This window comes from Cyanistes caeruleus, chromosome 4 (genome assembly GCF_971803275.1).
Source record: "Cyanistes caeruleus chromosome 4, bCyaCae1.hap1.1, whole genome shotgun sequence".
Taxonomy (NCBI): Eukaryota; Metazoa; Chordata; class Aves; order Passeriformes; family Paridae; genus Cyanistes; species Cyanistes caeruleus.
In genome coordinates this window covers 48,971,159-48,983,674 of record NC_141704.1, presented here as the reverse complement: position 1 = coordinate 48,983,674, position 12,516 = coordinate 48,971,159, and the positions used below count along the sequence as shown (strand labels likewise).

Genomic DNA, 12,516 nt, shown 5'->3' with positions numbered 1-12,516 from the left:
CTTATTTCACAGGCCACACATCACTATTGTGGAGGAAGCAGCAGGAGGATTTAGCAACAGCCTGAATGCCAAAATAAGCTACACACCACTGCTGGAAAATGCTGACTTTTTAATTGTTTCTGCTGCAGGGTTAAACATTTATTAAAGCTGTGTGAATAAACTTATTTTGATGACTTACTGAAATATTTTAAATGCAAAAGGTAGCATAAAGCACTCTTACTTAATTAATCTTAATCCTACTGTTAATAAAATGCCTTTCCATATGTTTGGCACCCTTTTATTGATTCTGTCAGAAATCTACTGACCAGAATGAATGCTCAGTGTGTCTGTCTTTCTTGTTTTTAGTTTAAACAAATGTAGTGCCTGTGAAAGGTGCTTGGATAATATCAGAAAAACAAAAGTCTCTTTAGGGGGGAGAAGAAGAGAAATCTATTGTTATAAATATTCCCCTGTCCATTGCTGTACCAATAGATCTTGATCTTGTCTTGCCTAGTTTGCACCCAAGAGAAAGGCAAATAGGTCAGCTGCCCAGTGCACTCTGTCTTTGGCCATCTCAGCAGAAACGATAATAAATGTGGCAGTTTATAACATAATGAGCCTTTGCTCCACTTAGTTGAAGATTCTTCTATTCACCAACCTCTGCTGAGCAGCCACATGCTGTTGCAGCAATACTAGTGAAGATGACAGATCAAAAAGCTTCAGAGGAAGCTGCCTTCATCTCCACCAGCTACAGTGGGATGGTGGTGGACTCCTCTCAGTTGTTACAATTTGGAAAGGTTGTGAGACCAAGTTTGTGTCTAGTAGTGACATTTATTTCATTGATGTCAGATATGGAAGTAAAGTAGACATGGCTGGAGAGGACAAAAGGAGCTGATTTTCTTTCCCCCTTTCCCGGTACGCAAAACACTTCAGTCTTTTGTTAAATGTTTTTTACAGTCACAGGGAGGAGAGACAGATTGCTTTTCCAGGGAATGTCTCTTTGGCTTGCATGGCTGCCTTAGCCGAGTAGATTGCTGCAAGCAGGTTTGCAGACCTGTGGAAACAACAGATGCTGCCTATACCGGCCTTCTGGGGTTCCGGTACCACTTTCTGTCGAGAGAAAACAAGTGCATATAGATGCATTAGCTGGCAGCTTGGGGAGATAGATAGATTGATTGATCGACTGATTGATTGATTTAGTGCTTGAGAAATTTGCTGTTTATATAGGAAATTTCTGATGGTGATTCAAAATACATGTGTTCGTATTAAACAAAGAGCTGTGCTGATGAACAGGGAGGAAAAATAAACGTGACAGCTCTGTTACTTGATTGTATGGGAAGTTTGCAAGTTTGCAGAGAAGGGGCTTCCCCTTTGCTGGTGGCCATCTGACCCTCCTGGTTGTGAAGTAAATAATTTTTTTTAAAAGACAGTTAGTTTTGGGATGGTGTTCTTTAAGATAGAACCTGGAATTTGACCCAAAATTCAAACTGCTATCCTGGTACCTGGCTTTTGAATTTTCAGCGCACAATATAGTGGAAATGGTCTTCGCTCCATTACTCCTAATGCTTGCATGAAACTGCAAATGGTATTTCAACAGCAGGTGGGAGTTAGCTACCTACAGCAAGAAAGCAAAGGAACCACAGATCTGTTTTTCAATGTGTAAAACATTTACAGTATTTTTTTAATGATGAGGTTTGAATTTTACTTAAACCTGACCTCCCAACATTTCAGACGGAGCTCAGAAACTGAAGTTTCAGTTTCTTTTGCAACATCTATCCTAGTCACCAGCAGGTTAAGGTAATTTGAAATGGCTCGTGAGGGGATTATAAAAAGAACTATCATGTCAAATTATCATGTAATTTATTTTCCAAATAAAAGCCAGTAGACCGATTTGCAATGTAACCATTCTCAAGAGTTGTTGTTTTATAAACTAGATAGCAGTTCCTGACTTGTTTGCAGTGAGAGAACACTGCAGCATTCTCCTAAGGCTGATGACTAGAGGCCACAGAGAACAAATTAAACAGAAATTAAAATATGTGAGAGAGTAAAATATGTGAGTTTGCCTTTTCTTAATCAGACAGTGAGGCAAAACTGGCAACAAGAGGCATAAACTGTGTAAATCTGAAATATTAAGAAATCAGAGATTCCACTTTTAATAATGCTAAATGTTAGCAATAGCATATGTAAGGATATTTATTTAAAGAAATGTGTGCAAACATTTTTTAATTTCATGGAATTCGTCTTAATAGCAGTTTGAGGTAATTTACCATCGATCTACCATGGTCTGACCCACTTATGAAGGGACAGACTTTGGGAAGCAGAGAGATGTATACTTAGAGCCAGATTTCATAGTCCTATGTATGTTCATAGACTCTTAAGTAACTATGCATATTCTCAATAGCCTGCCTACACAGGCCACTTTGCAGGGTTGGGACTAGGGTGGGATATGAAAAATAAAATCTACTGGAAGGCCCCTAAAAAACTGCTTGGTTATATTAAAAGAAGTAGTACTGAAAAGTAGAAGCCAGATTTATTATATGTCTGTGCTCTGCTGGAACATTTGATCTTGCTTTATTTAGTTCAGGAAGTCTAAGCGGTATGTGCTCAGTGCATGACTGTAATGTCCATTAATGCAGTGGAATATAAGCATAGGTAGAAGAGGGAAAATGAATGTTGTGTCCTCCATGCAGTTGAAATAGTGAGTTAATTTCAGTGATAGGAGGCAACAAAACATAAGAAAAAATTGTTAGAATAGTTCAAACGAATGTTTGATATAGGAAAGCTATCAGGCAAAATGCCACATATTTCAGGGCATGTCAGACACTAATCACCACCCTCTGGTGTGTTGGAACAGGTGAGGGGCTGAGTGGTGAGGAGTAATGGTCTGCTAACTTGTGTCCGTCTGTCTGAAAATATCTTGTTGCTGGTTTTCTTGTGATTGGTTATAGGGAAGGAATGTTATGAACCACAGGTTTGAAAAGGTCAGTTGGAACTTATATGTGAGGTGAGATGCTTAATGTCTTCATTATCAGGTCAACACCCAGAAAATACTTTCTGTTCACTTCATTTGTACAGCAGACTTCAGAGCTGAACTCTGAAATGCCCATAGTTTGCAGGTGAATAGTAAATGGCAGCATGCACTGCCTTGCTTTTCAGAAAAAAAACAAACCATTCCTAAATGTTTCACCTCCCTCAGCTTTTTCTTCCTTTTTTTTTTTTTAATGCATTAAGATTTGTGAGGCTGGTCTTTTCCTCACAAAGCCTACCATCCTTCTCCAGGAGGATGTGCCTTGAGCACTTCTGTAGGTGTTGCCAGAGAGCTGAAGGCAAGTGCCTGTTGGTGACAGCTGCCTGCACATTGCTCTTCTTAGGAGTGCCAACCCCAAAGAAGGCACCATGGGGTGCTGATTAGAGAGACTTAATCTGGCCTTCGATCCTGCAGTGGAATGTAAAAGGGATTTTGTCTGCCTTTGCAGGCCAGCATTCACCTCTTAACAGCTGTATCTGACTGGAGTTCAGAACATAGCTGTCCTGGGCTTTTCTAAAAGTCATTGCTGAGAACACTGCCTCCAAAGAACAAGAGTGCTAATACAGACCCTATGAACCCAGGCTCTCTTATACTGCATTTAATTTAGCCTCACCTTTAATCAGTAACCACACTGATATAATGCTGTTTGTAGAACTGATGACCTTTTCTCTCATTTGCCTCAAACTATGATTTGGTAGTGAACTATGAGCCTGCCTTTACAGCTGAGCTGCTGAAGCATTTTGCTGCCAGTATGGAACCTTTCCAAACCTCATCCCATCCATGGAGAGCCAGACTGAGGAAGGTGGTCAGCCTGCACATTTATTCTCTGGTTTAATAATGAGCTTGGTAACAGCTCCATTACTAGTGGCAGTTTTTCTCATATTGGGCATTTCTCTGTGCAGCTTTATGTTGTCCCCTCCCAAGATACAAACTGTTGGCTTGAATGTGACAGTCATCTCATGTCAGAAAGGAACAGTTGCAAAATCAGAAGCAGACACTTTTGCTGAAAATTGTGCACTCTTGCATATAATTTTTTTCCTAAGTGAAGGAATGTATTCCTAGAATCTTATACAGTAGTTTCTAGGATTCACTGCATTTTTATAGAAGCTTGTAGGCTATCTCTGTTTCAGATGACATACTCTTATATCCTCTGCAGTCAGGGATGAGTCTTGCTTTGCCTCCTTGCCTCTATGGCAATAGGGAAATAGCATGATCCATTTACTAAGCTATTTTTTTTGTTGCCAGCAGTTAAATAATAAGTACAATTAATTGAATAGGGCCATTCTTGAATGCTGAGGGCTGGACCAAGAGATTTCCTTTATAATTTGTAGTGCAACTTTTTGTTGATCAATACTCAAATTACAAACTTGAAAAAACCTTTACTGGGGTCAGTTGCATTTTACCCCAGTGTAGTTTGGCAAAATGCCCCAGCAGACATAAATGTTTGTATTATAAAACATGAGGTTAATTATTAAAACAAGGCATGCAAAGATATTTTTGACATGCTTCCTACTTCTGATCATTTTTATGGATCATGTGGCATCTAGAAATTTTCTTGTGCAAATAGTCAACCCATAGATTGGAGAACATTAAATTTGTAAAAAGATGAAAAATTATTTAAGGAAAGTAAAGGGGGCATACTGACCATTTTTTAAAATATTCAGCATTTTCTCTGTTTTCAAAGTGAAGTTATGCTTAGTTTGCCCTTTTTTTGCAGCAGTTAAGTAGCAAATTGATTTTTTTTTTTTTTAAATTATAGGTAGATATTTTAAAAAGAGATGTTGGTTTGTAAGATTCTTTGTTGCTCTCTAGACTACTTTTTAAAACTGGAATTATAAAGACTGCCTCTCAAATAGTTTCTTTCTGAGCTGCATAATGCAAGATAACAATAGCTATTTATATAATGCATATGTTTCCTTTCCCTGTTAGCTATACTTTGAAAGACTTATTACTCCTAGAGTCCTGCACATTTGGAGAATAAAAACCTCCAAAGTTTGACATCTTTAAATAAGCAACCAAATGTTATAAAGAACAAACCTCACTTACAGTTAGGAAACAATATTTACATTTAAGGTTGAAAAGCCAGGATGTAGGAAAATTTTGCTAATTTGGAAGGTGACCTTTAAGTGCACCAAAACTAAATAATTTGTAAGCTATGGCACAGGGCACATTCCTGCAGAATTTGTGTGAATACTGCTTTAGTGGTTCTTGAAATACAAACAAAGAGACCTGGAATGAAATCTTTATCCCTCTCCCAAATAAGATTGAAGCTAACAAAGGCGTACAGCAGCGCTCTTTCAAAGCTTGCCATTAAAACGAAGGCTGTGCAGCACAGCTAATGAGATGGGTCAGAGTGGAAAACAATCTGTTTTTAAGAATGTTTAGATCAAAAGTAATTTCTAATCTATGAAATAAAGTCGCTTTTCAATACTTTTCTTTCACTAGTAAAGCTTTTTATGTTTGCACTATTTACTTCAATCAGATGTTTTCAATTTTACTTTTTTCTTCCTGAAAATACTTCCTAGGGTTAGTCGGTAGTGACCAACAGCATTATTCTTTTTCTCTCTCCCCTATTCACCCACCCCCACACATTAAAAAATTGAGAAAAGAAGAGGGGGAGGAAGAAAGAAACATCTTTTCTTAAATGATTTGCAAGCATCTGTGCTCTAAGCTACTTTTTATGAACGCTTCTTAGTAATGACTCAAGGTAAAAAAGCAGAAAAGCATCCAATGTTAGGAAATTGCAATCCAATACCATGTAATTTAAACCTGCCATTGCCTCTCCTGTACTAAATGACATACAGATGGGTAGCTCTGTTGCCTCTACTTTGGGAACACAATTGGTCTTTTTATGAGTGTATATGCATTACTAGCAAAAAATGTTTTTGTCACAAATGTTTATTTCTTATTGTACCATATTTTAATTGCTGTCATAATTAGAGTGCTTTTTCCCTCCTGTATTTTTTCAGCCAATTTTTGCCAATGATTATCAAAGTTACCTGAATATTTTGCAATTTATGTTACTACTTTGGGAATTTTCATTCCCAAAAGTAACCTTATTGTTCTTTTTTGCTTTCCAAATGTGAATTTTTGCACTATACAAATGTTGATTTTTTTATTCAGTAATCCTTATGTACTCCTTGGATTTTCTGTGTGAATTAAGCAAAGTGCTACAAATAGATTTTCAGAGGAGGGTAATTTCAACAGCAACCCTCCTTTGCAACAAATTTTACAAATTTATTGTTGAACCTTGTACAGCTTTGTGCATGAAGAAGTTCCTTACTCTTTAGGGCTCCTATTCTACTGCTTCAAGAGTGAAAAAATAAAAAGGCTACTGTTATAAAAGATGAGGATGCAACTGGAAGTTAAATCAACCTTACTGTAATTCTGAAGGTTAGAATTGTTTTTCAGCTACTTTAAAGGGTACTGAAATTGCTGTATGTTGTGGCTAAACATCATATGCCCATTACCGTAAGTCTCCAATATAGATGTCTTGTAAAGAATGTTTCAGCTGTAGTTGGGATTTTTGCTGATTTTTTTTAATGTTTGAAAAATGGTACTTTCTTGTGAATGATTGTGTGTGCAACGATTTAGTGTATAACACACCAAAGAGCTTTGGCTGTAGCACATTGTCACTGCTCCAGTGGAATCACCTGGCTCTCTATAAAAATTCTTTTCTATACTTATATTTGAAGAAATAATCAGCTGCAGTTCAGCTGAGCCATTCTTTGTGCATTAGGGACCAGTCTGGTCATTGACAAGTGAATGCAGAAGCTATACTGTGGCTGTCTGCCAAAGCAATTATTCAGGATTTAAGCTAAAAAGGCTCCTCCTCCCATATCCTCTCCTTTTGCAGGGTCATGTAGGGATAAAAAGGACTGTAAGGTGGTCTTTTCCCAGGAGGAGCTGAGGAAGCGGCTGACGCCCCTGCAGTACCATGTCACTCAGGAGAAGGGGACTGAAAGGTAAGGCAGGATTAAGCAAAGTTGGATATAAAAACACAAGCATCTTTCTTTTCCACCCCTCCTCTTAATGCTGTTTCCTCACCTTCCTCTACCAAGTTTTGTTAGTAGTTTTTTTTTTCTTCCAGGATTTCTGCACTTGTTTACTAACCCCTACAAATTAACACTACTGCAAAGACAAGCATCTGCAACAGGGGGGCCAGGGCCAAGGGTCTTGTGTGACTTTTTCTTTTAATGAACACTGCATGTCTTATAAAGTCACCAGGCTCATATTTAGAGTCTGTTTTTAGTTTACTACAAAACGTGTGGAAGTAATAGTGGTTTAGGTACACTTTTTTTGGAAGACATCGCAGTAAGCAGAACCACGAGGGAAATGGCCCCGTGCCAGGAGGCTGGAGTTTTGAAGGTGGCCATTGTAAGTATAGACGTTTTGGCTGCAGAAAGAAGGTAGCATAATTTAGTTCTTTTCCACCCCACTCCAATTTCTTTTTGAAGCACATGTGGAGAAGGTATTTATTGGCTCATTTGTGGTTGGAATGTCAAAAATTTTCAATAACTGCCCTCACATGGCTTTAGTCGCTGCAACCCAGCCTCAAGTCCTGGAGGGAAAAAAAAAAAGACTGGCTTCCAAGATTGTTCTTAGTGAATAAAGTCTCTCTCTCTCTCAGCTGATTCCAGCCAAAGGTAATTTGCCAAGGCCCAGCCATTTTTTGTTGTCTAATTTATACCACTGATCTTGGCATAAGGCTGTGGCTTTACCTCTGCTCTAAGTGTACTAATGATGTAACTGCTTGTTTTCATTCATGAGCTGAAAGAGCTCCCTGCTGCACGTGCGGTCCTGGTTAATAGGCAAACCTCTTTCTGGCAGTGGCGAATTTGGAGGCTGAATGTGCCAGAGAGGCTGGTGGGGACAGTCCCCCTCTCCGCCCCAGCTCTCTCCGTCCTGCTGCAGCCCTGGCGGGCCACAGGGACGGTGGCCTTTGCTGGGAGGCCTGTCTTGCCTTCCCCCCAGCCCTCCACGCTCTTGTGTACCGGACCAACAATGTGATTTAATGCACACAAACAATCGGAGATTAGGTCATTCTTAAAAATCCTGTTTATAAAAAAAAATTGGACCTCATAAAAAGGGTGAAAGGATAATAAAAACAAGCTGCTGAGCACATAGGCTTTTTGTTGGGCTAGCGCAGCTGATTCGTATTAGGTGAATGACCTCCTAGCCTTTTAGATTGTTAACTTAGAAAAATATTCCCTTAAAGCTGGAATATTGCTTTTCAACTGAAAATATAAGGCGCACACAGCTTGAAATCCTGGACCAATTATTTAATTTTCAGCTACAATGTCTCTGCCGCCTGGGCAGCTGGTGTTGGCCTGACCCAGCGCCACGGCTCTGCAGCGCCCGGGCGGCCTCACACCTCGCTCCAGTGCAGCCACCGAGCCCTGCACACAGCCCAGACATGGACACAGCGAGGTGCGGCAGCTTCAGCTATGTGCCAAACAATCCATGTTTACAAAAACTTGACATTTCACTTGCTAGATAGGGGAAGACTCCTGTTTTACCCCTTTTTGTTTTTGTTGTTGCTTCAGCCTTTGGACTGTGGGAAAATTTGCTTCCTTTTGCATGATGCGTAACATCCGAGGCACGCTAATGAGGACATTCTCCTTTTCCTGTGCCTGCTTTATTTGCTACCTTTAATAAAAAACAACTGCCAACTTAGAAATTGTGGGGTTCTTCTATAACATCTTTCTAAAGACTCAGCTACTTTAATAATTAAAAAAAGCCCAAATTCCTTTCTTTAATTTTAAAATGTAGTGTTGTTGTTTTCCCAGTGCCTTTGAGGGGGAATACACACACCATAAAGCTCAAGGAATATACAAATGTGTTGTTTGTGGAACTCCTTTATTCAAGTGAGTATGCTAAATATAGTTCTGAGATTTCTGTCTCTTAGGTTATGTGTAATCTTGTATTTATTTCATACATAATTGTACAAAGTCATTCCATAAAATTACAGAATGGTGAAGTCATTCAACTTTTTAAGGAATACAAGAGAAGCAACGTAAATAATGCTGTAGTAAAATTTGTCTTATAGTAAAGATAAAAATTAGGATAAATAAGATAGGAAGATAACATTCAGGTAAAAGAGGAAATATGACAAGAAAAAAAATTAATAATTTAATTTTTTTTGTATACACAGCTATGCCAAATAATTGTAACAGTCTTTCACTGTGTCAACAGATACTGGGTTTTGACTGTTGTACTTACTTACAGGTAGCCTTAAGAAATGGTGGCAATGTTGAATTTTACACACAGCATTTTAGCTGATGATGGAGAAAAAAATAGATGCTTTTTTTTTTAGAATTCAAGCAGTTAAGAAAACAAAACCAAGGAAAATGGCATTACTTACTGAATTTATGTTTATCCCAATTAGCACACATGGAGAGCTGGTTTAAAAATACCCTTTAGAAGTACTGTGGGAAATATGGCCCTAAATTTGATGCTAGAAGCAGTGCTGATTGAATTTCCTTGATCACTGCATTGTTCTGCACAGGTTCTGTTGTTTATGTGCTTTTTCTTATTTCTGGTGGATTGTGTTCATTCTGATGAAGAACTTAATCTTTTATATTTTTTTTCCCCATCAGTTCACCCTAGCTCAGTCCCTCTAACTTGAAGAAGTATCTTTACAAGAGCATGCGTCAGAATGGTCAGGATACTGCTAATAGTATAGAACATTGTGCCAGTAATAGGTTAAAGGAAAATACAATTGATGTAGCTCTGGAATCACCAGATGTGGTAGTGATAGTTGTCCTCAAGGGACTGTCTGTAAAATGAGAGAAGCACTTCATCTCTGTAATGTTTGATTCCTCTGTTAGAAGGATTACCTGCAGAAGCTGGTAATAATGTGACTCTTTTGGGTTGAAAATCTGACAGTTACAGACCCAACCAAGACAATAGTCTCATGTGATGTGTTACTATGGTCCTTGGCTTGAGGGTGCAAAGTGGGGATCCAAAGTCTCCATAACCTGTTTTTTTACTCTGCCACTTAGACATTCCACTGCTTACTATAGCTAAATCTTTTGTGGGGAGATCCTGGCTCTGTTGAAGCAAATTCATATTTAGCAAATGAATACAATGGAGTCAGGATTGCACCTTCTACTGGCTTCCTTTTTATCATCTGATGGAGACTCTAATTCAGCCAGTTGTTCTGAAGTGGCTGGCAACAGTGGGGAAAAAACACAGAAGCCAGTAGGAGTCCATCTTCTTTTGTTTATTGACCTCAAAATATCAGCATATGATGTATTCCTCAACCAGGGAAGATAGATTTCTGAATCTTGGCTACTGATTCAGCCCAGACAGCTAAAAAAAGTGAGAAGGAAACATAGATAAGAGACTGTAAAATGTATGCTTTCTACTACATTTTCCCCACAGAGTGTAAATCGCTGAACTACTTCCTTAGGAGTAAGATGGGAGTATGATACAAAGAAAGTCTATTGCCCCATTTAAAATGCAAGTAATTTTTGTGGTGGCATGGGATTTTTGGGTGGGTTTTTTTTTTGCAGTTTCCAAATAGTCATCTGAAACTTGCATTTACATTTGTTTCTCATTGATGTCCATTAATTTTTTTGTCCTTATGTTGTAGTAATCTGTAAATATATATATTTGGACTATGGACCTGTCAGTTTAACTAGGAAAGAGACTGGAGCTTCAGCAGTAATATTAACAAACTTCAACTTTTAACATTACTGATTTACGTTGTTTCATTACCATGTAATACACGAGGTCAGGGAACACATGAATTTTACGCTCCAGATGAAAGACCTGTTTTTTGGTAAGTCTTTAAAATAGAACTGTGTCTCTATAACATGGAAGATAAAAGAAACAATTAGGAATGTCACATCTCTTCATCTACCTTCTTGTCCTAGTGTTATGAGAAACCTCAAGCTTTATGGAGGACATGCTTTTACTTTTTCCACAATCAAAGGTGCCTCACATATAAAATGCATAATCATGCTATTGAATCTTATTATTCCATCTCTGAACTTTCACGCCAGGCAGTCTCCTACATCCCAGTACAGCTGCCTAAAATAAGCAATAAATGAAAGAGCCAATAAACTAATCTCAAGAAACTCCTTTTCTGCAAGCCAGTCCTTATGCAGTTTTGTGTTACACTTACTTCAGTCTATCTGTAGGTTAATGCTAAAAGAAGGAACCGTGCTGTCCCCACCTTTCTCTAGGTTTTTTTTTCACAGCTAACTCTTCACTGGACCTCACCTGGTGTGGCTGGAGCATGTCTCAATGCAGAACTTGGATCTGACAGAAAACTCATAAGCCAAAGAAAAAGTCCTTATACTTATCAACCGTACCCACTTGTGTTAATTTTTTATCAGCCATGTTTATCATGGCTAGACGATCTCCACAGCAAGGTTGTGTTTTTCTGTATCAGTTCACAAAGAGCCACCTATGCCACCCCAAATCCTCAGTGTTTTCTAAGGGCCAACTGTTATTTGCAAGGTTGTGCCTACTCTAATTTTTCAAGGCATTTTCTTATACATTACGCAAAAATACCATTCTGCGCACAGCCATGGAAACAGAAGGTTAAAATGGACCTAAGTGAAATCCACAACTCGTGCTACTGCCGTAGGAGAGAATCTGTTCCATATTTAATAAACCATGGCCGTGTCCTTTACCATATGCAGGACTTTGACAAAGATGTGGTATAGGTGGGAACTGGGAAGCCTGGGAGAATGATTTCCTTTTAAAAAGAAATATTGTTTTGTCAGTTTCCAGTTTTTAGGGCCAAAGACTAAATTAACAAGTCTTCATAAAACACCCACTGCTGCCTTTATTGCTTCCTGGAAGGAACTCTTGGTAATGGTGTTGGCTCTTCTGAACATGTACTAGCAGACATAGGAACAGGCTTATCCATGTTGTGTTTTCATTTGATTTTTGTTGAGCTGTGTCAGGTCTTCTCAACATCTCTCAGATATCCAATCAAGAGAAAATGAAAGAGTGGCTGGGCAATGTTTATTGTACCATTAACATAGTACCACTCTTGCCTTCACAAGACAAGGAAGGGTTTCAGTCATCAGGCTAGATCTCTACAAGGAATTTCCTTGCACTAGTGCTACATGCTTAATGAATGGTCTTTAAGTTTTCTTACTGATTTTTATATTCTTTGAGGAAGGCATATGAAAAATTGGCACTCGTTATCTGTTCAGGAGAGCCCATATAACATCAATTACCTGGTTTCTCTAGTACGATCCAAGAGAACTACTTGAGCAACTTCATCTGTCTTCACTGTCTCTTAGTTTTCTTAAAAGACTGTCAAACCCAGCAGCTTCTACTTCATAACATTTGTTTGAAGTAAGTTGGTTCACCCCAGTGTAGGAATCAACAAATTGTGTAGGTTGGAGAAGACTATTAAAATCATTGGGTCCCACTGTTAACCAGCACTGCAAAGCCCACCACTAAACCATGTCTACAGGTGCCACATCTACAGATCTTTTAAATACCTTCTGGCATGGTGACCCAAACACTTTCTTGGGCAGTCT

General features: G+C 38.6%; 1 protein-coding gene across 23 annotated transcripts in view; it reads left to right on the top strand.

Annotated features, from left to right (window-relative positions):
• The window catches only part of MSRB3 (methionine sulfoxide reductase B3), an 80,658-nt gene that overhangs the window by 27,271 nt on the left and 40,871 nt on the right, over positions 1–12,516 (top strand). For all 23 annotated transcript variants that reach the window (XM_086884525.1, XM_086884522.1, XM_086884519.1 and 20 more), the window contains 2 exons: positions 6,864–6,972; positions 8,797–8,874. In XM_086884525.1, the coding sequence (XP_086740651.1) occupies positions 6,864–6,972; positions 8,797–8,874 (187 nt within the window). The remainder of the gene's footprint in view (positions 1–6,863; positions 6,973–8,796; positions 8,875–12,516) is intronic.